Here is a 27,008-nt window from a genome sequence, read left to right as displayed (position 1 = left end):
CCATTAACATATATCTTCTTACTTATTATCTATAAAATTGTAATGGTGTGAAGAAGTAGCAGATTTTTTCACAATCATTGCAAATAAATTTGTCAGTATTATGGCTCAGGTTTTCTCTCTTTTTTTTTTCCAGTTTAATGACTATTTGCTTTATGTTGAGAATCTGTCTCTGGGAATTATAGCTCAGTATTGACTTTTAGAAGAATTCACATTCCACATTTCTTTTTTTTTTCTTCAAGCTTTGTCTCCATATGAGTGGGTGGAATCAGGCCATTGTCTATTGGTGTAACTTGAGGGGGACCAAGAAGTTTCTCTGGCTCCAGATATTTCAACAGCCTGTCACAGGGCCTGAATTTCACACTGACCAGTCTGCATATAAAAGGTGTCTGTAAAAATGCAACCATTTCTGGAGGGCTACACCTTCTAAGGACTTGGTTTCTCAACAGTGGGACCAAGGCTCTCAGGCATGAGGCACACTGCTTGTATCTTTAGGAGGGGACAGCAAAAATACTGAGGGGCAAGAGAGAAAGATGGAAGGAGAAGTGAGCAGGTGCAACAGACAAACAGGGTGAGCTGGAAACATTCCCAGGTCTCTGACTGTTAACTTTCTACTTCACATTATTGCCTCCTGAGGCTTTCTGAGAATATTTGATTACTTTCATCTCTGTTCCTGGAACTTGTTCTTTGAATCACCTTTTTTCACCCACTTGTTTTTAATATCTTGTATTATTTTTCAAATGAGTTAATGTATTTAAATCTTGTCTTCTCCAGTAAACCATGAACTTTTTAGAGTCAGATGCTACCAAATTTCTTTGGTATTTGCATAACTCTTAGAATAGTTCTGGGCATGCAATAGGTGTTTAGTAATACATATTGAGTGGAACTGCTTCTAGTACTTACAAAATAATTTTAAATGCTTGATATTCACAAATGGTTTTACAGGACACAGTAAGGAATGTCTGAATTCATTAAGAGTAGAGTTCCAGTATACCAAATAAATCTTCAATTATGAATGTCATAAAAAAAATGCCATTGATACACTACACTTAGCTACAGAGATAATGACAATAAAAAGTTGAGAAGCCAGCTGGGGCAAGTGACCAGCGATGAGCTTTCTCAGGGATAGTGAGTGTCATCCTGTCACTCTCCCGAGGGCTGCTCGGGCTTTTAATTGGTCCTGTGAGGATTCTTCCATCCACATGGTAACTCCAACCATCTTTCTAGTTTTGATGATTTATTTGATGTTATTATTATGGAGGATATAGCCTGGAGTTTAGAATCATGGGATCTGAGTTCAAGTGCTAGGACTGTTACTTACCAGCTGTGTGATGCTAGACAAATTATTTTCTCTCCTGGGCCTCTTTCCTCAAATGAGTATTGCCATTTTGAGGAGTGAATGAGTTTACAACTGTGCTCTGTAAGTGTAATATGCTACACAAAAGTTTGTTTTAGTTATGTGTTAATATAATGCTGAAAACACCTTTTTGGTAGTAAGTTAGAATGTGTTTTATAATTTATAAATATGGACAAAAATCTTTTAAAATCGTGGCTGTAAGTATGATCGGAGACCAGGACAAAATTTTTTTTAACACCTTATGTGTATTAAAACAAGTAAACCTTAAATGTGAAAATAATCAGGATAGCAAAGGTATCATGTAGTGATGGGGCATGTGTACACTAACTCTAAATCCATTTTTGTCAAGCCAGTAGAGGACGAGTACAATGGTCCCTCAGTATCCATGAAGGATCGGTTCAGGACAGCTGCCCCCCACCCATACCAACATCCACAGATGCTCAAGTTCCTTCTATAAAATCGTGTAGTGTTTGCACATAACCTATACACATTCTCCCTAATATTTTAAATCGTCTCTAGATTACTTATAATACCTAATACTATGTAAATACTCTGTAATTAGTTGTAAATACAATGGAAATGCTATGGAAATAGCTGCCGGGGCATAGTAAATTCAAGCTTTGCTTTTTGGAGCTTTCTGGAATTTTTTGCCACATATTTTTGACGATTGCTTGAACCCCCAGATGTGGAACCCATGGAAACAGAGCCCATGGGTACTGAGGGCTGACTGTAATCTGTTCTTATGCTCCAAGTTAAACCTTAGGCTCTAGGTTTGAGAGGAAGCAGGAAATTAGCTGAATGAAGTGGGGGACATGAAGCAAAGGCGAGAGTTACTAGCGAGCAGGTGCCTCTCAGTTTGGCCCGTACTGGGTGGTCCATACTGAGGGGAGCAGCCCACCACGTATGACTGCCTGAATCTTTGGCAGTAGGTCAGGTAGAGTATCCCTCTTGTCTAAGTGAGTGCAAAAGACCCTCTTTTACCAGTCAGGCCAGGTCAGCCTCTTAGGGTAGCTCTTATTGCCGGAAAATAAAATGGTTGCCTTGCAGTTTCAGTTCTTGCCTGGGCTCCACTGCCAGAGATTCTGAGTTAATTGGTCTGGGGTGAAACTCTGTATTAGGATTTTTAAAAGCTCTGTGGTGATTCTTTTTTTTAATTTTTAAATATTTGTTTATTTTTGGCTGCATCAGGGGCATGTGGGATCTTTTGTTGCGGTGTGCGGGCTTCTCTCTAGTTGTGGTGTGTGGGCTCAGTAGTTGTGGTGTGCGGGCTCAGTAGTTGTGGTGCACGGACTTAATTGCCCTGCGGCATGTGGGATCTTTGTTCCCCCACCAGGGATCGAACCCGCGTCCCCTGCATTGAAGGCAGATTTTCAGCCACTAGACCACAAGGGAAGTCCCTGTGGTGATTCTAATATGTAGCTAAAAATGAGAATCACTGCTCTAAAAATTCACTGACTCAACAGTAAGCACTGACATTTTGACGTCTGCGACTCAGATGTTACTTAATACATGATGAAAATATCTGTAGAACTTCTTTAATTACCTTAAGCAAATATTTCCAAAACCTGATTTCATTAAGAAAAATCCTACAGGGGGAAAAGGACTCATTGAAGGAGTATAGCATGTCCCTAAATTACAGAAGAGAAAAAGAAGCCCTTACCTTATTATAGTGAATACAATGAGGATGTTGCCAACCAGCCCCATTGAACAGATAATCCCAACCATGGAAGGGAGGATGGCTGTATCCACCATGCTGAGGGTTTGATAAGCAAACTCTGGATTCCAGGATTTGTTCAAAAGTTCAGCAGAGGTGTTACAACAGGATGAGTGAAGTGAATTCATTGTTTATGAACTTCCAGAGGTTAAAGCTGTGAAGGAATAAGACGTGATTTATTTAATGAAAATTTGAGGCAATTCCTTCCATACAGATTTTCTTTAATTCAAAAAAATATTTATTGGGGCTTTCTTTGCACCAGGAATTCATGCAACACAAGATTCCAGGGTGAGTATGATTGCTCCCTGTCCATATGATGTGACAGATTACTCAAATTATTGAACAGTATACTATGATAGTGTGCACATGTTCTCCACCTGATTGTAGTACACGCTTCGAGCATAGCTAATACTTACTCAGTACACACCAGTCCTGGTTGTTTACAGCTGGCATCTGTTCTTACTGGCCTGCGTGTCTAGTCATATTAGCTAGCACCCCGACAATACTTAGGTTGTTAAGTATACCTTTTCTGTCTGCTATAAAGTGTATGGGGGACACCAACTATGATTGTTTAGGAATGCAGTGGGATAAGACTTCCTAAGATGATTCCTGGTCTGTCTTGAAGGATGAGGAAGAGTTAGATCAGGAAAGGACACTGTGGGAGGGAAAAGTGTTGTAGAGAGTCAGGGAACCATGCACAAAGAAGAATTATGGCACAGGAAAAAATGCCCACCAACCAACCTAAAAATAAACAAGTAAACAGATGAAACCGATGGAACGGGAAAATTATTTGCTTGGCCAACCATCTTGATAAAAGACATTTAAAAAATGCCATCTGGGCTTCCCTGGTGGCTCTGTGGTTGAGAGTCCGCCTGCCGATGCAGGGGACACGGGTTCGTGCCCCGGTCCGGAACATCCCACATGCCGTGGAGCGGCTGGGCCCGTGAGCCATGGCTGCTGGGCCTGCGCGTCTGGAGCCTGTGCTCCGCAACGTGAGAGGCCACAACAGTGAGAGGCCCGCATACCGAAAAAAAAAAAAAAAAAGAATCCCAATGAGATATTTTGTCATACCTGTTTGGGTGGCCACTATGAAAAAAATAGAAAATAAAAATTGTTGTCAAAATATGGAGGAAAGGGAATCATTTCGCACTGTTGGTAGGAATGTAAATTAGTGCAGCTACTATGGAAAACAGAGTGGAGTTTCTTCAAAAAAAAATTAAAAGTAGAACTACCAAATAATGCAATAGTCCCACTCCTGGGTATACAACTAAAGGAAATGAAGTCAGTATCTTGAGATATATGTACTCCCATGTTCATTGTAGCATTATTTACAATTGCCAAGACATGGAAGTAAGCTAAGTGTCCACTGATGGATGAATGGATAAAGAAAATGTGATTCACACACACACACACACACACACACACACACACAGAGGAATAATATTGAGCCCTAAAAAGAAGGAAATCTTGCCTTTTGTGACAACATGGATGGACCTTGAGGGCACTATGCTAAGTGAAATAAGTCAGAGAAAGACAAATACTGTATGTTCTCACTTATACGTAGCATCTAAAAATGCTGATCTTATAGAAACAGAGTAAAATGGTGGTTACCAGAGGCTTGGGAGTGGGGGGAGAAATGGGGAGATGTTGGTCAAAGGGTATAAACTTCTAGCCATAAGATGAATAAGTTTTGGAGATCTAATATACAGCATGGTGACTTTAACAGTATTGTATCATATACTTGAAAGTTGTTAAGAGAGTAGATCTTAAATATTATTACTATAAAATTATTATAAAAAATGGTAATTATGTAGGTGGATGGAGGTGTTAACTAACCTTATTGTGGTGATTGTTTTGCAATATGTACATGTATCAAATCATCATGTTGTATACCTTAAATATGTTATATATCAATAATATCTCAGTAAAGCTGGAAGAAAAGAAATGTGGTATATACATACAATGTAATATTAGTCAACCATAAAAGTGAAGGAAATCCTGTCATATGCTACAACGTGGATTAACCTCCAGGACGTTATGCTAAGTGAAATGAGCCAGTCACAGAAGGATAAACACTGCACGATTACACACATATGAAATATCCAGTGTAGTCAAACTTATCGAGAGTAGAAGGTGGTGGCCAAGGGTAGGGGTATGGGGAAATAGGGAGCTGCTGTTCAATGGTAATAAAGTTTTAGTCATGCAAGATGAAAAAGTTCTAGAGATCTGCTGTACAGCATTGTCCTTATTCAATATTTAACACGGTACCATTCACTCCAAAATTTGTTAAGAGGATCGATGTCATGTTATGTGTATGTGTGTTTTTATCAGAATAAAAAAATGTACGTGAGGACAAAATGAGTGCTTGAAAAATGTGGCAGAGTGAATGTTTCATGTTCTAGATGGAATATTCCAGTCAGTAGCCTGTTGGTAAAATATGTTCACACACAAAAAAGTAATGTCAAAACTGAAAACAAAAAAGGGAGATATAATTAAGATAGCAAAAAAGCAAGGCTCACAGGATATTTCTAAGACATATAACCAGCAAAAGGCTCTTGTTCAGAATATATAAAATATGTATACAAATCAATCAGAAAAATGTAGACAATTCAACAGAAAAATGGCCAAAGATTTCAATAGGCATTTATAGGTATCCGACAGTGAATAAACATTTTCTAAGGTACTCAATACTCATTGGTGATGAGGAAAAGGCAAATTAAAAAACACAATATACCCTCAGATTGGTTAAAAAAAAAAAAAAAAAAAAGTCAAGTTTGAGAGTTCCAAGTGTTGGCGAGGATATGGAGCTGCAGAAACTCCTACCACTGGCGGGGGTATGAATTGTTATACCACTGTGGAAAACAGGGAAGCATTATTGATTAAAGTTGAATAATTACATATTATCCTATGACCCAGAATCTTCCCCCTAGGTGGGACATAACTAGAGATACACATGTTTATATGGACCAGGATAAGTGCTCCACAATGTCCACAGAAATATTTATTTTAAATGTCTTAAACTGGGCTTCCCTGGTGGCGCAGTGGTTGAGAGTCTGCCTGCTGATGCAGGGGACACGGGTTCGTGCCCCGGTTCTGGGAGGATCCCACATGCCGCGGGGAGGCTGGGCCTGTGAACCATGGCCGCTGAGCCTGCGGGTCTGGAGCCTGCGTGTCCGGAGCCTGCGCTCCGCAACAGGAGAAGCCACAACAGTGAGAGGCCCGCGTACCGCAAAAAAAAAAAAAAAAAAGTCTTAAACTGAAAATAATAAAAATGCCCATTAACAATGGGATGGATAACTAGACTGTGATATATTGTTACAATGAAATACTGCACAGCATTAGAAGAGAACATACTATAAAGACACACAGTAACATGGATGAATCTAATAACTTAAGGTTGGGCAAAAAGCAAAAGTTCATGAAGTATGATTCCATTTAGAAAGAATTTTAAAACACAGGCAAAACTAATCTATGTTATTAGGGATACATATAATAATGATAAAAATATAAAGAAAAACAAAGAATTGATAACTGGAAACGTCAGACTGATGGTCACCTCTAAACAGAGGGTTCTGTGGATGGCTCTGCAGGTTATATTAATAGAAAAATAGCTTTTAAAAAGCAGTCTAGGGCTTCCCTGGTGGCGCAGTTGTTGGGAGTCCGCCTGCCGATGCAGGGGACGTGGGTTCGTGCCCCGGTCCAGGAGGATCCCACATGCGGCGCAGCGGCTAGGCCCGTGAGCCATGGCCGCTGAGCCTACGCGTCCGGAACCTGTGCTCCGCAACGGGAGAGGCCACAACAGTGAGAGGCCCGCGTACCGCCAAAAAAAAAAAAAAGCAGTCTAATACAATTTTATGAATGGTGTGTGTGAGACTAATTATGATGAGCTCAGGTGTGTGTACTGTAAAGCAGGACGTTGCTACTTGAATAAGCAAAATTGCATCTAAATGACAATCCACACAATGAATAGCTAGTGGCCATAAAACATCTTCCCTAATCTTAAAAGTAAATAAATAAATAAACAAATAAATAGTCTAACATCTGACCATGTGGTTTCAAGGCAATAATCTAAATTTCTGCTCTTTCTTTTTTATTAATACTTATCTTCCTCTTAATTTTCTGTTCTCTTTTACTTTTCTATTCAGTTCCTTCAAACCTTAAAAATCAGCTAATATAAATGTTAACTTTGTGTTTTTGTTATGCTGAAATTTGATGCCAAAATGTATGTAAAAAATTAGCAAGAGAGTTATTTTCAGGCAAAACAGCTATACGTGACTGACGGGTTGAACTCACTGAAGAATTTCATACAGAAAAACAATTACAGTCAGTGACCTCATGTTGTTTTTTTTATTTTTGAATTTTATTTTATTTAGTTTTTTTATACAGCAGGTTCTTATTAGTTATCCATTTAATACATATTAGTGTATATATGTCAATCCCAGTCTCCCAATTCATCCCACCTCATGTTGTTTTATAAAAAACAAACGTGGCTATTTGAAAAAGTCAAGATGATTAGTTTATTTCAGCCTTCATTCTGTTATTTAGATCATGAAAAACCATGATGTTTAAGACTAATTTTGGGGGATACACAAAATCTAGTGTTCAAGAGGTGAAAATTTAACTTTTATGACAACTGTTTTTTAGCATTTCCACAATTTTCAAAAAGAAAATATGGATTATATATTCAAATTAACAGGTTTGGCGAACATATGCACTTTTGGAAATGATGATTTAAGTTTAAGATATAGGCAAACTTTTTCCAGTGAATTACGTATAGCAATCCATTATCTCCCAAATCATTTATGTATTTCAGTATCTCTTCTCCAAATATAATCTACAGGAATATAACTCCCCAAGGTTTAGCCAACATTCCTCTGTGTGTTTCTAAGACTAACAACCTCACATCTAAGATTTGGGAGTATAATCTATTATATGGCTATATGTTAATTTTTTTTAACATTTAGCAAATGTTAAAAACGTTATTGACGACTCCTGGGCTGTTTGAATCTCAACCCAAATCTTTTCGGCCTCACCCTTCCATCTCTCTGTGTCTCTTGCTTTATTTATCTCCCAGCTCTCAACTTCTCTGAGGAAGATGGGAACTTCAGAGAGTGGGAAAGGAAGTTATCTGTAAAATAATACTATGTGTGGAAAGAGCTCTGAAAGTAAGCTGTAACCTTTAATCTAAAACCTTTACTCATGTCACTAAAAACCTGACAGAGTAAGAGCCCTGTTACCTTGGCTGTGACTGTTTTTCCTGGTATCAATCAAAACCTCATGCTTAGCATCTGCTGTAAATGTTAGAATTAGAAGTAAAGACAAATTGATGCATCTATGAAAATTCTAAGTAAAATTTTGTGAATCCCTCTGTCATATTTATAAGAAATTTCTTATTTTATCAGTTCACTTAATTTCAGACTTGAGAAATTAATCAGTTGAATAATAAATCCATGTCAAAGAAAATAATCTACTCGTTCTTCATCTTGTCTTGTCAGCTGTGGCAGGTAGTGGCCTGCTTGCCCTCCAGGTATATGACTCCTAAACATGAAAAGCTAGTGTCCAACAATCTTTGGTGTTTCACCAGGTTTACAAAGTACTATATACCTATATTTCTGTCCTTAATAGACACTACTCATTAGTTAAATATATAGGAACAAAATATTAATTCACTGATGGCTGCTATATATAGCTGTTGAAAAGTTTCAAGCATTATTATTAAATTGTTCATATTTTAAATGTTACTAATATTTACTCAGAAGGTTATTTTTAAGAATCTTTTAGATAAAGAATGTCTCAATTGTTAAGTATGATTTCATTATATCTAAGGGCCTTTTTCATCCAGGTCAACTGCCCTCTAACTTTACAACAAAAGCCAATACTTAAATAAGACTAACAATAAATACTCTTTTGCAGGAAACCCCCTGTGCTACCTCTGTCTGTCTTCAGCTGGTTCCTCCGGAATGAACCCATCCACCCAGGTAATAAATATTTTCCCCTGAAAGTTTCTGGGTATAAAACTATTTCTCACTTATTAAATTGCAAGTTTTGGCACTTATTTGGAATATAACCCCAGAAAACTGGTCTTAAGTAGTTGAGAATGCCTTTTTGTGGAAGGGTTTTTTTTCTTAAAAAAAGGAAATTTATGCTTGTGAGGTTGGTGTTGAAAGAAGACTGACAGTGTCAGTTTAATGTATTCTGCTTCCCATCGTTTATATACACTGGTGCCTTCATACATACACAATTTATTCATGATGACTAGGACAAGAAAAAGGAGGAATGAATTTCAAGGAAATTAGATTTTTTTTTAAGAAAAAAGAAAGTGTTAAGAAGTCCGAAAAGTGATAAGAAAACATATATGGCAAAGAGGAGCATGATGTAGAGAATAAATCAAAAGAACTAACAGATGATGAGTGTATTTACATCAGAGTGATAATATCACACAATTTTGATATTTTAAGAAATAAATCCTAAAATAATAATCCTCAACTACTTTTCAGTAACCATAGCCATGATGATGGAATTAAATGAGCCAGCTTTAGGGTTACTTGTTACTATTTTCAAGTTAAATATCAAAAAAAAAAAATCATCTGGGGAAAAAAGCCTGCTGCTAATAACTAGTAAAGTCATTAAGGATGTTTCAATAGCCACAAAGCACAAAATATAACAATTATGTATACCTGCCTTAACCCCTGCCCATATATCCACACACACCTATGGGTCCCAGTTGTATAGATTTGCTCTCCAAGTTATGGCCCAACTAACTGGAGGGTCTCATTGTTTTTCACCTGATCCACCCATCTCCTTCCATTCTACCAAACCTCTCTGGGGAATCTCTATCTTAATGATCTCTAGGCATGCTCTACTTTAAGTCATTCATTCACTCAACAAACATTATAGTGTCTATAGCAAAGAACAAAACCAACAAGATTTCCACCTCCTGGAGTTACATTCTAATGTTTAAGGGTTTATGGTTATGTAAGTGTACCGCACTCTGCCACTTGCAATCTGTGACTTTGGTTAAGGAATCTAAGTCTCAGTTTCCCCATTGGTAAAACAGTAATAAGAACAGTACATATCTCCAAGTATGGTTGTGATGATTAATGGGATAATATGAACAAGTGCTAAGAATAATGTGTTCTAGTAAGTGTTCAATTAATATCAGACATCATCATCATCATCACCGTGCAGGAGAGTTTGCTTACTGGGGTATAGGACACTGGGATGGGGATAGAGTGGGAAAAGTTGTAGGAATACGAGTTGTGAACCAAGACAGGGCTGAGGCTGCCACTTTCAATCTTTAATCTACAGTGAGTGGGTTTAGAAACTTAACAGATAAACTGAGGCATATTAACTTTTTTTTTTTCAAGAATTTATTTGAGCAAACATCGATTCAAATCAGGCAGCACCAAACTGACAGTGGTTAGGAGTGCTCCATTGACAGGAGCTAGGGATTTTTTTTAATAGAGAAGATGCAGAAGCAAAGCAAGGAAATGATTTGATTGACTATAGCTGAAGCGATTGCCTTATTTGGGAAAGCCCAGTTGGCTCTTTGTGGCTGGTTGTTTCATTTTCTTGGATTCCAGTGCATTAACTCTGGCTTCGTTTTTGGTCTGCTTATGTAGGCTACCACGGCATTAGAGCCACCTCCTTGTTTGATTACTTTAACAAAAAATACTACCATCTTTTAGCTCAAAACACCTCAGAGAGTCGAGAGGACCGGAAGAAGGAGGATCACTCTCATGACCCCATATCTATCTATTGACTGTCTAGACAGCAGCTACAATAACATGATGTAGACATGGGAAAACCAGGCTTGGTCACCTCTCACAGGTAGAAAGAAAACTTCCTGGGGATCACTCTACCTCTCACTTCACAGTTTTCAATATACCTCTGAGTGAAAAGGAGAAGTTGGAGAGAAGAGACTAGTGAAGTTTGTCTTGATGAAAACATCATGATTTGATGATGCAAAAATACGATCAAATTGGCTGGGAGAGTGGTTTTTTGTTTTTTAATTAAAGTACAGTTGACTTGTGATATTATATTAGTTTCAAGGGTACAACATAGTGAATTGATTTGCTATTTTTATGGATTGTACTCCATATAAAGTTATAAAATATTGGCTACATTCCTTGTGCTGTACATTACATCCTTGTAACTTTATTTTATACCTAGTATTCTGTACATCTTAATCCCCTTCACCTACCTTGCCCCTCCCTCAACCCCTCTCTGCTAGTTTGCTCTCTGTACCACATGACCCTGCAATTCCACTCTTGAGTATTTATACAGATGAAAACACTAATTCGAAAGGATACATGCATCCCAATGTTCATAGCAGCACTATTTACAATAGCAAAGATACGGAAGCAACCTAAGTGCCCATCAACAGATGAATGAATAAAGAAGATGTGGTATATATATACAATGGAATATTACTCAGCCATGAAAAAAATTTGCCATTTGTAACAACATGGATGGATCTAGAGTGTATTATGCTTAGTGGAATAAGTCAGACAGAGAAAGACAAATAATGTATGTTTTCACTTATATGTAGAATCTAAAAAATGAAACAAATGAACAAATATAACAAAACAGAAACAGACTCACAGATACAGAAAACAAACTGGCAGTGTGTTTTAAACATACCCATCAGTTTATTTCTGCTGCTCACCCATTTCCTTAGGATAAGTAGTAGCTGAACACTGTAACCGATGTAGCCTAAACAACTGAACTTTATGCTCACCTTTGATACAAAGCCATTTCACTTTTAATCCCAAACATTCACAGCATCCTTCACTTAAATTCCTTTGCTAACTAAGCAGAGAGAAGTTTTTCTCCACTGAACAAATGCAGGAATTGGATCTTACATTTGGTGGGGCGGGTAGACAGTCCGGAGCTGATGCGGGAGACTTGTAGGTCCTTAAGTTTATACAATGGCGGAGATGCTCTTTAAGAAAAACACAAAGTTACAGACGACTGCAAATATTTATTTAGAATGAGAAAAGACAGGATAGCACATTATAAATATTAAATAGCTAAAAATACCCCAAACAGAAAATCCAGGAAAATAATGTGATTTTTTTATTCATTTCCTAACAAACTTCTAAAATACTCTTCTTCTGTGTGTTTTGGTAGCATAAATTTAATTATCTCTTCAAATGACGATGCTTATAATATATCATCTATTCTCCGAGTTGAGAATCTATAGCCTTAGGAAACCATGTGATTTTTCACAAGTCTCAATCTTTTTATGTCTGAGTATTTTCAACCTATATGAAAACAAGTTATAATCTGGTGGGCGCCTACTCTGTGTGGTTTTGGGGCATCAACAAATGGCATTAGTGCCCTAGGAGATGAAGCCACTGCTGGTGATTGATGGGGTGAAGGGGCAGGGCTGCTCTAGGCTCTGCTTGTGTAAACAGGGCTGCCCTGCAGCTCAGTCCTTCAAACCACCGCCTACCCAGGCCCTTGTTCAAAAAACGCTACCGCAGAGTGGCTGCTGCTAACGAGCCAAATCTGTCAGCTTTAAGAAAGGCTCACCTGTGGCTTTCTGACAGCGCTCCCCAGCTACGTCATGTTTGCCGACGCACCCACCTGACCTCCAGGTGTCCTCAGGCCCCTGTGTCTTACTTCAGCTCACCTTCTGGCAGTTTCTTTTACACCAGCACCTTCCAGTCTCTGCACATGGACTCCTCAAGCCCTGCTAAGGTAAGAGGTGCTGGCTGGGATCAGGGCATGTTGCTCAAATTCCAGTTTTGCTTTTAAGAGATGTGCCTCCTTCTTGCCTCCGACACTTGCTGGCTCCTTGCTGCACACATTTCTTTGTTAGCAGCTTACACATTCCACCACATCCAAAGCGATCTTAGGCTTATAGAATCCATAGTGCTGATGCTTACCTGACGTTGATTTCCTTTTGACTTTTTTGAATCATTCTTTTTTTCTTTTAATTAATTAATTTTATTTTTGGCTGCGTTGGGTGTTCATTGCTGCATGGGCTTTCTCCAGTTGTGGCGAGCGGGGGCAACTCTTGATTGTGGTGCACAGGCTTCTCATTGCAGTGGCTTCTCTTGTTGTGGAGCATGGGCTCTAGGCGCACGGGCTTCAGTAGTTGTGGCTCGCGGGCTCAATAGTTGTGGCACATGGGCTTAGTTGCTCCGCGGCATGTGGGATCTTCCCGGACCAGGGCTCAAACCCGTGTCCCCTGCTTTGGCAGGTGGATTCTTAACTACTGCACCACCAGGAGAGCCCCTCCTTTTGACTTCAATTTCACTTTTATTATGAGATTATATTTTGGTGATTTGGTTTGATGTAGGCAAATGCTTAACTTCTTTTTTTTTCCAAATTTTATTTTATTTATTTTTTATACAGCAGGTTCTTATTAGTCATTTATTTTATTTTATTTTTGCCTTTTTTTTAAACATCTTTATTGGACAGACTCTGGGTCCATCCACCTCACTACAAATAACTCAATTTCATTTCTTTTTATGGCTGAGTAATATTCCATTGTATATATGTGCCACATCTTCTTTATTCATCTGTTGATGGACACTTAGGTTGCTTCCATGTCCTGGCTATTGTAAATAGAGCTGCAATGAATATTTTGGTACATGACTCTTTTTGAATTATGGTTTTCTCAGGGTATATGCCCAGTAGTGGGATTGCTGGGTCGTGTGGTTGTTCTATTTTTAGTTTTTTAAGGAACTTCCATACTGTTCTCCATAGTGGCTGTATCAATTTACATTCCTACCAACAGTGCAAGAGTGTTCCCTTTTCTCCACACCCACTCCAGCATTTATTGTTTCCAGATTTTTTGATGATGGCCATTCTGACCGGTGTGAGATGATATCTCATTGTAGTTTTGAGCAAATGCTTAACTTCTGATAAGCAACTAAGGTCTGGGATACAGTCTGACACGTTATCCCACTTATTCATGAATCACTCTCATAATGTGTGAACAAAAATTAGTTTTCCTCTGCTCAAGCAATATCTCTCATTTTAATTAGCACATTCGAAATCTCCTTTGACCTTGAACTATATTAGCTGGAGGGCATTTTCTTTGTGGATTTGAAAGCAGGTTAGACAGCCTAGATCTCACATTCTAGACATTCTTTATCTATGATTCTTTAGAGTCTTAGGAAAACTCCAGCTTATCATCTTGCTAAAGAAGATTTTTTACAATAGTTGGAGAGAAATCCTGAAGGAAATATACTCTTTGCTTAGGAAGAACAGTGTATCTGTGAGACAGTTTCTGGGAGTTGTGGTATTGTCCAGAGAAGGGCTGCATCATTAGTTTCATGGGTCTTAGATAACTTTTACTTTCATGAGCCAATTCCTCCATAAAAAATATTAAAAATTATGTTTTACAATTGTATTGGTATAAAGTTGAATGTAATCTAGCTTAGATTATATTTATTTTTCTTCCTCAATTTAAAAGAAATCAAACCATTTTCATTGGCCACTAAAACTATTGTGGGCCCTGGGTGCTGTGGCTTCTTTGCCTAATGGATAAGTCAGTTTCACATACCCTTACAATGAAAAAAAATACAGCAAAGTATTGAATCAAAAACCCAAAATTTCATACTATTTCCTAAGCTTTGGAATGAAGAAGGACTCATTTGAAAACAAGGCTATTACCGGTTAATTAAAACACTTGAAGTTTACTGGTTGATAAGTATCATTTATCATGCCAATCTTAAATCAGAGGCCATAGCATTACTTTCCTGGAAATAAATGTAAACAATGTAAATACTTGTAATATGTGGTAAACCCAAGGCTTACACCCACAAATTGAATAGGCAGGGAACCTATTCGGTTCTTGATTCTTCAAGAACACTTGAAGAATCAACTTTAGCAGAGATTTCAATGTTATATGGCAGAGGTATGGAGAAATGTGAAAAAAATCACAGCTGATAGCCCTGTCTGGCAGGGTCATGACCAAGGCAAGGTAGGTTTCCACTTCATTAACAACATTTCAGCCATGACAGGACAGGAAGATGCCCCTCCTCTTACTTGCTTGATGATGCTTGAAATTAATTTAACTGAGAATGTAGACTTTTATCGCATGGTATGAATGCTGCTTATAATGTGAAAACCCCTTAGAAAATGAAGTATTGTATTAAATGTGTGATGCAGAATTCAAGACTGCCATCTGAACCTTCTCTGAAAGCAGGTTGTGTTAAGGGGGAATGTCCTGATTCTGCCTAGCTTTTAGAATCTACGGGAGGCTATGGGAGGTCAAGGTAATTCATTAGAAGTATAGGTTATCCATTGGCCTTTCTTGAAGGAGGAAGGTAGCACGTTGGGGGGTTATGTGTGGAATACAGATAAAGGAGGCCAGGATACAAAAAAATGTACCTTCTTCACAATTTGTGCTAGCATCACGCAATGGAATTTGTGAAGTAGTATTACAAAGTCCTGTTTTTCTGATGTTGGTTGGAATGCAGGCAGGGATGGAATTGGGAAGAGGAGAAGTGCCATGGCCAGAATTAGGTTAAGGGAACCAGCAGGGCTTCTGGGACAATTGTACAGGTTGTGCACTGATCAAAGGTGCTGCATCTAAGGGAGGGTTGTTCATTTACTTTGTAGGTATCATAGGTTTAGATATTTATTAAAACATTTTTCTGGCTGATGGTAGTAGAGTATCTTGTTTTTTTTTTGCAGTACGTGGGCCTCTCACTGTTGTGGCCTCTCCCGTCGCGGAGCACAGGCTCCGGACGCGCAGGCTCAGCAGCCATGGCTCACGGGCCCAGCCGCTCCGCGGCATGTGGGATCCTCCCGGACCGGGGCACGAACCCGCGTCCCCTACATCGGCAGGCGGACTCTCAACCACTGCGCCACCAGGGAAGCCCGAGTATCTTGTTTTAATAAAATTGGCATATTATGTCCATTTTCTGACAGATGGGAGTCAAGGCACTTGGGGAAGGAGAGAATCTCTAATTTGCAGAAAGGTACAAATAGGCTAGTAGTCTTGGACCCGCTAGGAAGGTCCCCAGCTCAAAAGAATTCCTGCATTTTGCCCTCATGTTTTATTCATCATTTTTTCCTATGACCTAATATAGTAGCACAGTATGCATGTGAAATTGACCTTTCCCTAGCACCACACAACCACAAGCCACATGTGACTTATTGAGCACTTGAAATATGGCTTGTCTGAATTGAGATGCACTGTAAGTATAAAATACACACCAGATTTTGAAGACTAAGTATAAAAAATATAAAATAGTGCCTTAATTACAAGTTTATCTTGATTACAAATGGAAATGATAATTTTTATATAATGGGTTAAATAAAATATATTACTAAAATTAATCTTACCTGTTCCTTTTTACTTCTTAAATGTGGCTACTAGGAAATACATATGTGGCTTGCCTTGGTGGCTCATTTTTCTGTTGGACAGAGCTGCCTGAGAAGGCTGATTAGAGAAAATGTCCTTGATAATTTATACAATAGTTGTTTACATTGTTATTCATTTAATGCCTTTTAATTAATATAATTCTTATCTACCTCATATCTGTTTTAAGAATTATATGGGGTATAATCCTAAATAGGATTAAAGAAGAAAATTTCTGAAAAATTTATGTTCCTTCTTGGCAAAGACAGTTAAATTTAAAAAAGAATAATTTTTTTATGACTTGGCATTTCACCCAGTTGATCCATAAGCTTTTATTTAGAGAAGAGAGTTTGTTGCTGAAAATCTGCTAGTGTTATTTAAGTAGTCTCATATGAACATAGTGGCTTATGTTTGGTATAGATTTTGATTAATTTGATCATTTCAATTTACATACTGATTATTCTGTTTTGCAGTTTATCTGTAAATTAATGAGAAAGAAAGCATTCTAAAAGCACACTGGCAGGCTTTACTCAACCAACTGTGGAGCTTTGTGACATACTTGTTTCCAGGTGACTTTTCCTGGCACCACAGACTCTCCCATGCGGATGAGTAAGACGGACCAAAGGCAGGTCAATATACTCCATCATACTCCATTGAATCTGGACCGTTCCCATGATAAGGAGAGATCACTTTACCTGGGAACATCTGGTTGCCAGGGCAGGGCAGGGCACGCTGAAACTGAGGCTGCTTTTGTATGGAAGTGTGTGGGTATGTTGGTGTGTGTGTGTGTGAGTGTGTGTGTGTGTGTGTGTGAGAGAGAGAGAGAGAGAGAGAGAGACAGAGACACAGAGAGACAGAGAGACAGAGAGAGAGAGAGAGGGAGAGGGAAAGAGAAAGGGAATTTTCTGATATAAGATTCCCAAAGACTAGACAGTACCACCAATAAAATACCATCTACATTGGGATTTTCAGGGATGAATCAAACCCTGGCTGACCTAAAAATTGGTAGTTAGGTATATAATAGCAATGAGAATGTGGAAAAATTCTTTATTTGTCAATATTCAGTGTTCCACTGACAGGTACTGATTACATAAAACTAATTTCCAAAACATCAAAGAAAAGATATATCAATTCAATATTAATTCAGATGGTACAACCCCAGAAGGGGTGCATGAAAAACTAGTATTCATTTATGCTGCAGGTTTTATGATAAAAAGTCATTACGTATTTGAGTGGATGTCAAAGGAAAGCCTTAGATAACTTAACGCTTCTCACAGATAGGTCAAATGCTCATAAAATAAGAGATATTTTAGTTTGACAATCAGCAATCCACTACAGTGAAAACAGTGGTCTTCCTAGCTGCTAATCCTTAACTTAGTCATCAAAGATAATACTTCATTTCCTTATTTACTATCATCAATATTATTTTTAATATTCTAAGTACAGATTGTCCTAAGCTGTGGTCCAAATAAAAAAATTAGCAATTCATGTATCTATTACTTAGTATTCTATATTGAAGCCAAAAACAAAGATGTTTTATTTTTTAAAAAATCATGGGCATCTGAACACTTCCACCCTAGGCACCTGAGCGCCCATCCTGGAAAGAAAAAAAAAAGTTGCTTGTTGCTGAAAATCTGCTAGCAGTATTTAAGTAGTCTTATATGAACATAGTGACTCATGTTTGTGTTTTGTCTTTTTTTGTTTGTTTTGAGCCCATACTTGGTTTTCATCCCAGACTTCTTAGTACTTGACCTTTCTCTCTCTAGAGTGAATTGAATGGTGCCCCCGATCAGGAGTGTTTGTGGGAAAGAATGTTTGATACGAACCCAGCCATAGCCCAGAAAATATTCCTTAAACCACTAACATATTAAAAAAAATCACAAAGGAATTAAGAGGACTTAGAGGTTTATGTCATGATTAAGAGTGTAGGCTCTGGAGTCTGAATGCCTAAGACTAAATCCTGGCTCTGACATTAGCTGTGACCTCGGGCAGGTCACTTCATTTTTCTGTGCCTTGGAATATTCATTTGAAAAATGGGGGATAACAGTACCTACCCTCATAAGGGTTGTTTTGAGGATCGAATGAAATAATGCATGTAAAGCATTGTGCCAGACATATAGTAAGTGCTCATAAATAATAACTACTACTTAATTCTACAGTGCCTCACACTTCTATGCCCATAGTCTTTAGTATTATTTTTTTTATTGTATTTTATCTTTTGGCTGCATTGAGTCTTCCTTGCTGCCTGCGGGCTTTCTCTAGTTGTGGCAAGCAGGGGCTACTCTTCATTGCGGTGCGCGGGCTTCTCATTGCGGTGGCTTCTCTTGTTGTGGAGCACGGGCTCTAGGTGCTCGGGCTTCAGTAGTTGTGGTGCACAGGCTCAGTAGTTGAGGTACGCGGGCTCAGTAGTTGTGGCGCACGGGCTTAGTTGCTCCACGGCATGTGGGATCTTCCCAGACCAGGGATCAAACCTGAGTCCCCTGCATTGGCAGACGGATTCTTAACCACTGCACCACCAGGGAAGCCCAATGTTCTTATATTTTAGATACTTGTTTTGTCAGCTTGAATAATGTACCGTTCGACTCACATAGATGACACATGAGGCCATAAGTGAATTTACTCTACCTCCTACCTTCTTTCCCTCTTTCTCTTCTAATTTTTGATAGGTGTGTATTTAAAAATGTTCAGGGCATATAACATGCCATCCTACCCTCTACACTTGTTTTGGGATTGGCTCTACAGTGAAATACATGCCATGCTCACCACCCTTACTTTTGCTTTAGGTTAAGGAATTTTCCAAAAGCTACACAAAAAGTAGGTGGTAGAGCCAGTATTTAAGCCAAAGTTTTGTACAAAATTTCATGTTTTTACCTTTACATCATGCCTCTTGAAAGTAGAAATACACACACCCATACTTAAAAGATAACCTATACTGAAAGCACAAGAGATCAAGACAGTACATGGAAAAAGTAAGCACAAATATAAAAAGAGGTAAAAAAAGAAACATAATAAAATAGAAATAAATGGATAAATATGTGAACGAGACTGAAAGTCACTTCACTGGCATAAAATATGCAAAAGTAAAAATCATTTAACATTTTTACGTGGGTACAAAACATGATATATTTCTTTATACTTGTAAGCCAATAATATATAAAATGAAGTAAGAGTTTAACAAGCCTAGAGAGAGTTAATCTTTTTTTTCAAAAAGGCATTAAAATAGACAATAGATTAGGGTAAAAATCATTAGAGTTCATCTGCATTCCTTGAACAAAGGCAGCTATAAACCCCAGCAGAATATTGAACCCATGTGATCTCTCAAGGGTAGGTTTCTTACAAGAGATTTCTGGTTTGGTTTCGTTTGGCTGATGTGGAAAATCATTTGAGATGCTTTTAACTTCCAGTTTGAGAAGAACCAACCCTAAATAGCTTAACCCTAACAGAGAAGTCCAGAGATAGGGTGGTGGTTCCAAGACTGTTCATTTCAGTGGCCTAGTGGTGACGTCGGGCTCCAGGTCCTTTCCATCTGTCTCCACTGCAGCCGCCCTTGTCAGGTAAGCATTTTCCAAGGCTGGTCCCCTCAGGGATACAAGATGGGGACAGCAGCTTTAAACACCACATCCTTACGTAACCACAAGACAGCAGCCTTAAACACCACATCCTTACATACCCACAACAAAGGCCAGAAAAGAAACCATTCTTTTTTTGTAGACATTTTAAAGAATGTGCAATCCTTTCTGAGCAGCCTTTCCTGCAGACTCCCCTCAAGTACTGATGGCTGGAAGTGCTACATGCTCATTGTTAAACCAATGAATGCTAAAAGGAGTACTAATTGCAATTCAGCGATTGGTCTAAAATAATCTAGATTCGCCCCTGCCCACCCTGGGGCTGGGGTTGGATACATTGTCCCCTGAGGCACACAGCCACCCAAACCCAATGCCAGGAGAAGGGAATAATCAACCAACAGCTCTTGTCATAGATGGAGACAGAACAGAAATACTTCACCCTTTACTCTGGACCAGCCCTGCCTCTCACTTTTGACTTTTAAATGCCAGTGAGGATCAGGATGAAGACACAAGTCCATTTTTTTGCACATAGCTTGTAACAGCTGATTGGGGCACGAGTTGGTACCATTAGGTATATAGTCTTTCTCACCTAACGAATAACACACTGGGTACCTCTTCAAGAACAGCCATAATAAATATTTGCCCTTGGCTAATGTTAAATTTTCAAGGTATTTATGAGTCAATGAAGAAATCAGGCTTAATGTCTCCATAAGCTAGATGGTATTCACACATACACACATAAGCAGTCACACTCACAAACACACCTGTGACTCCCAATGAGAAAAACAAACATAAAACACGTGTTAAAAACAAGCATTTCCAATGGTCGAAGAGGGTCCAGGATTATATGTACAGAAGTACGCCCTACATTTTAAATGACTGCCTAGATTTTCATGAAAAAAGGGAAGCCAAAACCCAACATAGACAAGTAGAGTGTCAATTATCATAATAAACAAAATTCGTAGAATACTCTTAACGTGCCAGACACTGAACTCAGCTCCTTATTATGTTATCTCATTTAATTCACACATAACATTCATAGGCAGATATTACTATTATCTTCATTTTGCAAATGGGGACACTGAAGCTAAGAGTATGAGGCCATGGCTCAGGTCACCCTGTTAGTGAGTGGTAGGGACAAAAATTAAACCTAGTTCTGTCTAACTCCAAGGCTGTGTGGTTGACCTTTGACCTCTACCCTGAAAAGATGGTGGAAACAATCACACACGGTCTCCCTGAAATGTTTCCTCTCTCTTTAGGGGCCCAAACTGCTCCTAAGAGCTGCTTGGACTTTGTGTTAATAGACTATCATTGTTGCTTGAAGAGAATCTAACATATTTTGACAAAATCACATGTAGAAGCTCTCTATAAAGAACAAACTGTATAAATTCCCCTTCTAGATCTTGAAAATATAAAACATTTTAGGTGGAATTTATGCAACGAAGTGCTTTAATAGTATATACTTTTATACTATTTCTATTTGAAAAAATGTTTTTATATGTGTTCTATGAAATAATCACCACCAAAGAGAGCAGCTTCTCTTAAATTTCTGAAGAATTTTGTTGGAGGAAAGAGTCACCTAGACTTTATAAAAGAATGGCAATACATATTTTCTTTACAGTTTCAAGATTATAGGACATTTTTCATGCAAGTATATTTGGAAGTTCATAGGCTTAAAAAAACTCCAAAACTAAGTTCCATCTTAGTGAAACTGAATGATCAGAGTATTGTAAAACGAGTAGCCCAATTATTTAGACGGTGTGGGATGTCAGGTTTACTTAGGACAGTGTGGGACCCAGGTGATGAGACTTTAGTGTTTTCAGTGCTTTGCAACCCAGTGGTAATTAACTTACTTTGAAATTGGGGTAATGAGCTGCTACATGTATGAGACTAGAGTTCAGTGTGGCAAAAGCTCTGCCAATGTTTTACATGCTTAATATACATCCTCAAGGATAAAATTCCTTCTTATGAAGTATGGTTTCCATCCAGGTCTCTCAGAATGTCGCAGGACAAACACACTGTTTACTCTGTGTGTGTGTGTGTGTGTGTGTGTGTGTGTGTGTGTGTCTGTGTGTGTGTGTTTATTGCAATGAGTAATCATGCCAGATACTGGGATCCATGAGCCACTCTATTAGACTTGAGTATACAGAGTTGAGAGTTTTATTATTTTAATTAAATAAAACATACCAAAGTTATTCTGAAATTTAATGAAGTAACACAACTGTTACTGTGCTGTATGGTAATTAGCTGTAAGTCACAGGAAATTTTAAGAAGACTGTCATTTTTGTCAGCATTAATTTTTACACAGTCAAATCTAATTTTTCAAAACTTCTCTATAATCATAAAGTTTTCCCTGCGTAAGAACCATTCTCTCTCTCCCTCTCTGTCTCTGTCTGCTTCCTTTCCATTTGTTCCTTCCCTTTCCAAAGACAGTGGGACCCCTGAGTCTGGCTAAGCATTCCCAGTCATCCCCCCGCTCACCATTCCCACCCTCAGCAGGGGATCCAGCTCCTTGGAAGCACCAGGTCCTGGATTCTGTAGACCTTGAAGCCACACTTAGTCTGGGCCCTTAGATGTGCATCTCCTGCTTTATTCTGAGGGATCTTTATAACATCCCCAATTGTGTTAGTGTGGGATAGAAAGAAGAAACCCAGGTATGGGGCAAAAGGGTGGTACACCAGGGAGAGAAAGGATATACGCCAATGGTTCTGGAACCCTAGCGTTTGGTAGTTTGGGGTGAGAGAATGCAGGAATGGAGATAGAGGATGCGGAAAGGGGGGCAGCAGAGCCGTCTCTGGGGTCCAGCACCTCTATAAGAGACCCCAGGTGTCTGTACTACCCTGGGGCACAGCTTCTGGCAGTTTTATTCCAAGCCCCCCCTCCTCAGGAAAGCTGGGAGCTAGACAGACAGAGAGAACAGAGGCACATGGGCTTTCCTCACCCGTCCTCACAGGTCAAGCACGCCACCTTCCTGGAGGAATCAGACAGCGTAGGGCCTAATCTGAGCCCTGTCACTTTCTAGCTGTGTGACTTCAAGTAGTCACTGACCTCTCTGAGCCTCATTTTTCCCAGCCATGTTTTCCCCATGGGTGAAGTGGCAATAATACTCTCTACTTTACATAGTGCTTGTGAGGGTTTGATGAAATGAAACACTCAAACCTTGTGTAAAGCAGAGTAGGCTCTTGACAAAAGTTTTTTCTTTTCTTTCCTTCAGCTGAGGCATGAAGAAGGCTTCCCCCTTTTCCTTCCCCATCTCCAGCTTTCTTCAATTTCCCCCACCTGTATTTGTTTCATTTCACTTCTGAGGATCAGAATGTTAAAAATAATTGCACAGGGGGTTGGGGGTGAGTAAGTCTGAGACATAAGGTAAGTGATAGCCTTGGTTCCCTCCAGGTGGGTTGCAGCAGGGGGTGTCCTGGTGACAGGCAGAAGCATCTCGGTGTCTTCAGGGTAAGGGAGCATTTCCCATCCTTGGTCTTTTGTGGAGTGGGGGCTGTGACTCTCCTTCCCAGGGCAGCTAGGGCCCCTGACCAGCCACTGCCTTGACCGTTGGGTCTAGTGGGCTTTCAGAGGTTCTGTAGAGGGAAGCCCCATATCCTAGCCTGGGACCAACCTAGTTAACCGGGGAGTTTGGGGTGCCTGGTAGGACAACTGCTGCACCTTGCACATTTAGCCTATCACTTGTGTTAAGAGGTACAGGCTCAACTCTCAAAATAGATACTGGACTTATCACTATATTGCAGTCATCCTACCCCCAAATCCATTTCTGGTGTTTGAGGAAAGCAGACTGACGCCAAACATGAAGTTGGTTCCCTCATAGCATGTTGGACCCATAGGACTATTCCTGGCTCCTCTTTAAACTGCCTGGTGGTTTCCCTTCCCTACTCAATCTCTGTTTAACAATCAACATTAATATTTCAGAAACATTAGGTGGCCTGTGCATTGATGTACTTTATTCCCCAGGCTAGAAAGACTATTTCCTTGGAATTGGATTGCTTTGTGCAGTTTAACAGCCTGTGCTAGGCTAGGAGTCAAACAATATTGTCCTCGTAATTATCTTATCACAACCACGAGACAATAGGTGAGGGCATGTCTGCTTGGCAAGAGGCCAATTCCATTGTGACATGAAACAGATGTCATGATCGGAGTGAAAAACAAATGATGGGCTACCAATCCAATCATATCCAGCCAGTCGGCACCCCCTCTCCACATCTCTACCCACAAGTTATAGTAACAAACAGGTTAAGTAGAAAATGCAATATTAAAATGTTAGGAGACATTCACTGAAAACACCTGGCCCCCAAATTTGCACTGAGATAAGTTCAGTGAAACTTCTGTGCATACAGGAAATGAAAACAGTTGCATGTTTATGCCTGTTTCTTTAGTAGTACATTCAGGGGCATTTTAATAAGATTCCACTACAAATAAAGATATCAGACTTTGGAGCAAAACCTTATTAAGAAGTATAAGAGAACTGATTTCTCTCTCATTGCTAAAGAAAGAACTTTTAGAAAGAGTTTCCCAAAGGCTCTGAGAAGCCCCGGGCTGATGTGCAAAAGCCCACGCTCCCTTCTCCCCGCTCTCCCCAGTTGCCTGACAGCTGCTAACTTCCTAAGGGCATCGGCAGAGTTCAGACGACGTTGCACCCACCATGTGACAGATGAGTAATATAAGGTTAACCAAGTGCCCAAAGGCGCGAACACGGGATGTGGGCTGAGGGGGAGAGCGGCATCAACTTGTGTGAGGAACCGTATTTGGCTTTTCTAGTTCAGAAAAGGCACCCGGAACCCCTGATTAGGAAAACATAACCCAGTGATCCATGCCTCGCCTTCGCCACTCTATTTAAGCATTTTTCCTCCTGGAAAGACGCGGGATGCGTGAGCTCTGCGCGCTCCAGCTTTCTGAGACGAGGCTGCTGCTTCCCTGAAAGCCATCCTGCCTTGCTTTTCCCACCTATGTTTCCATTTTCTTTACTGAGTATGAAACCCGCCGGCCACCCGCCCCGCTCCGTCCCTCCGGCGCCTCCGCAGAAGCCCGCTGTGTACCTTCCGGGGCTGGAGAGAAGATGCTCACAGCGATGGGACACCTGTCGGTGGACCCGCCCTCTGGGAGGAGCGGCGGGTGGAGCTGGCACCCGACGGTCCCCCGCGCGGTCCCCGGACCCCAGGAGGGCCCAGTGTCGGCGCCCCGGCCCTCGAGTTCCGGCCCCCGGAAACGTCACCTGTGTCTTCCCCCCGTGGAGTGAGGGACACGGCGGCCAGCGGTCCGAGCGCCCTTCTCCGCACGACTGGAGTCCTAGTAGACAAGCCCTGGTGGCAAAACCGCGCGCAGCTGCTTCCAGCTGCGGGGAGGTGGGGAGGAGTGGGAGGGTCTGGATCCCGGTCCGCGGTCTAAGACAGGTGGGAAGCCCACCCTATCTCCATTTCCAAAGGGAGTGTCGGGACCAAGAAGCGGCCAGAGGCCCAGAGGGCCGGCTAGCCCTTGCCACTTAAAGCAGGCTTCATCCAATCAGCACATCCTTATTGAGCGTCGGCTGTGTGCCAGGAGCCCTTCTAGGAGCTTAGAAGGCTGTAGCGAATAAAATGTTAAAACATCTCTGCTCTCGCAGAGCTTGTTTTTTTTTAAAGTCACTGATAGTCACATAAGTTCCTATGAACATTTGTAGGTGTTTTCAGCTAAGGAGTGAAGGAATAGATATTCGAGCTTCTTTTTATTTCAACAAATGTTTATTCATGTTCCAAGGATTTAAAGGAAAGAAGGGAGGGAGGGAAGAAGAAACTTATAATACCACCAAGGAACTAGTTTCTTTTTAGAAACTTTGGCTTAGCCTGTTTAAATTTCTTTGATATTCCCCGAAAAAACAAAAACAAAAAACAAAACGAAACTATTAATTCAGCCCAGAAAAACTGCTCGATAATGACGTTGAGCTTCGTGTTTTCTCCTTGATCAAATCGGCTGGCCTCAGTTGCTAGTTAGCAAATAAGGTGACATTTATGGAGCTGGAGCTGGATCACTTCTTCTTGACCAAGGGAGCCTCGTGGGGTTTCGAAGATAGGCAGCCCTGATGCCATCCCAGCATTGTCATTTACTCTTAGGCAGTTTTCTCGAGCAGGTTCCTTAATGTCTCTAATCCTCAGTTGCCCCTTCTGTAAACTGAGGATTGTAATAATTCCCTCCCATGGATGCTGGAAAGCTTCCTTGGGATGACATATGCAAAAGCATTTGAACCAGACCTGGCTTGTAGTAAGTGCTCAATAAGTGTTATGATAATGGCAATTACAGCACCTTTTAGAATCTTTCCTCCTTCTCTAATCTGGGTGGCCAGAGTGGCGTGGTGAAATGTCATGTGTTTATACCTTAAATTAGAAAAATCAGAAAAACTTGAAAGATTGGAGAAATTGGCTCAGAAATTCCGCAGATCAGCCTTTTTAAAAACAAGTGTACTATCACTGATTATACATTTAGAACTGAAGTTGCCGTAGAGTTATCGGTGTATGTAAAAAGATATTGCCTTTAAATGAGTACGTGCTCTAAAATCTCTCATAGAAAAACCAAGGGCATGAACACGGGAAAAATAACTTAAAGAGAGTGTAAAGTGGGAGACTTAGTGGCCAAGATCCTAGAAGCATGTGAGGATTGTTAGTAAGTGTGACAAGTGAGATTTCATCGTGACACCTTTGAGGAAAGAGAAAAGAAACCAACCAGCTGATTCATGCCTTAGGTTGATCTCGTCTGTTATCGAAACTTCTGCCACAAACCCTTGTTGAAAAGCATTTTCTGTTTCTCTGATAATATAGAAATGTAGTCCGCTATGAGTTCATAAACCTTACCTTTTCTCCAAGTTAAATTCTTGAAGTTTATTTCTCTGTTCAAGTTTTCTATCCCTGACAAGATTTTGAGTCTTTCCCATGTAAACCCAAGGGTAGCTTGTCTTGCAGTTCTTACGTGGAGGCATCTATCTTAAAAAAGAAGAGGTCTCTGCAATAATAATATTTGCCGCTCCAATTCTTTGTTCCAGTGATTGATAATGATGATGACAATCAAATT

General features: G+C 39.9%; 1 protein-coding gene across 1 annotated transcript in view; it reads right to left on the bottom strand.

Moving 5' to 3' along the window:
* The window catches only part of MCHR2 (melanin concentrating hormone receptor 2), a 35,130-nt gene extending 21,713 nt beyond the window's left edge, over positions 1 to 13,417 (bottom strand). The window contains 3 exon segments of the mRNA XM_004264859.4: positions 885 to 889; positions 3,015 to 3,222; positions 11,933 to 13,417. Coding sequence (XP_004264907.2) covers positions 885 to 889; positions 3,015 to 3,196 — 187 coding nt within the window. The 5' untranslated portion in view covers positions 3,197 to 3,222; positions 11,933 to 13,417.
* Positions 13,418 to 27,008: the final 13,591 nt, after the last annotated feature.

Source organism: Orcinus orca, chromosome 12, assembly GCF_937001465.1.
Source record: "Orcinus orca chromosome 12, mOrcOrc1.1, whole genome shotgun sequence".
Classification (NCBI taxonomy): Eukaryota; Metazoa; Chordata; class Mammalia; order Artiodactyla; family Delphinidae; genus Orcinus; species Orcinus orca.
The sequence above is the reverse complement of the archived record's forward strand: the minus strand, read 5'-3'. Positions and strand labels throughout refer to the sequence as shown.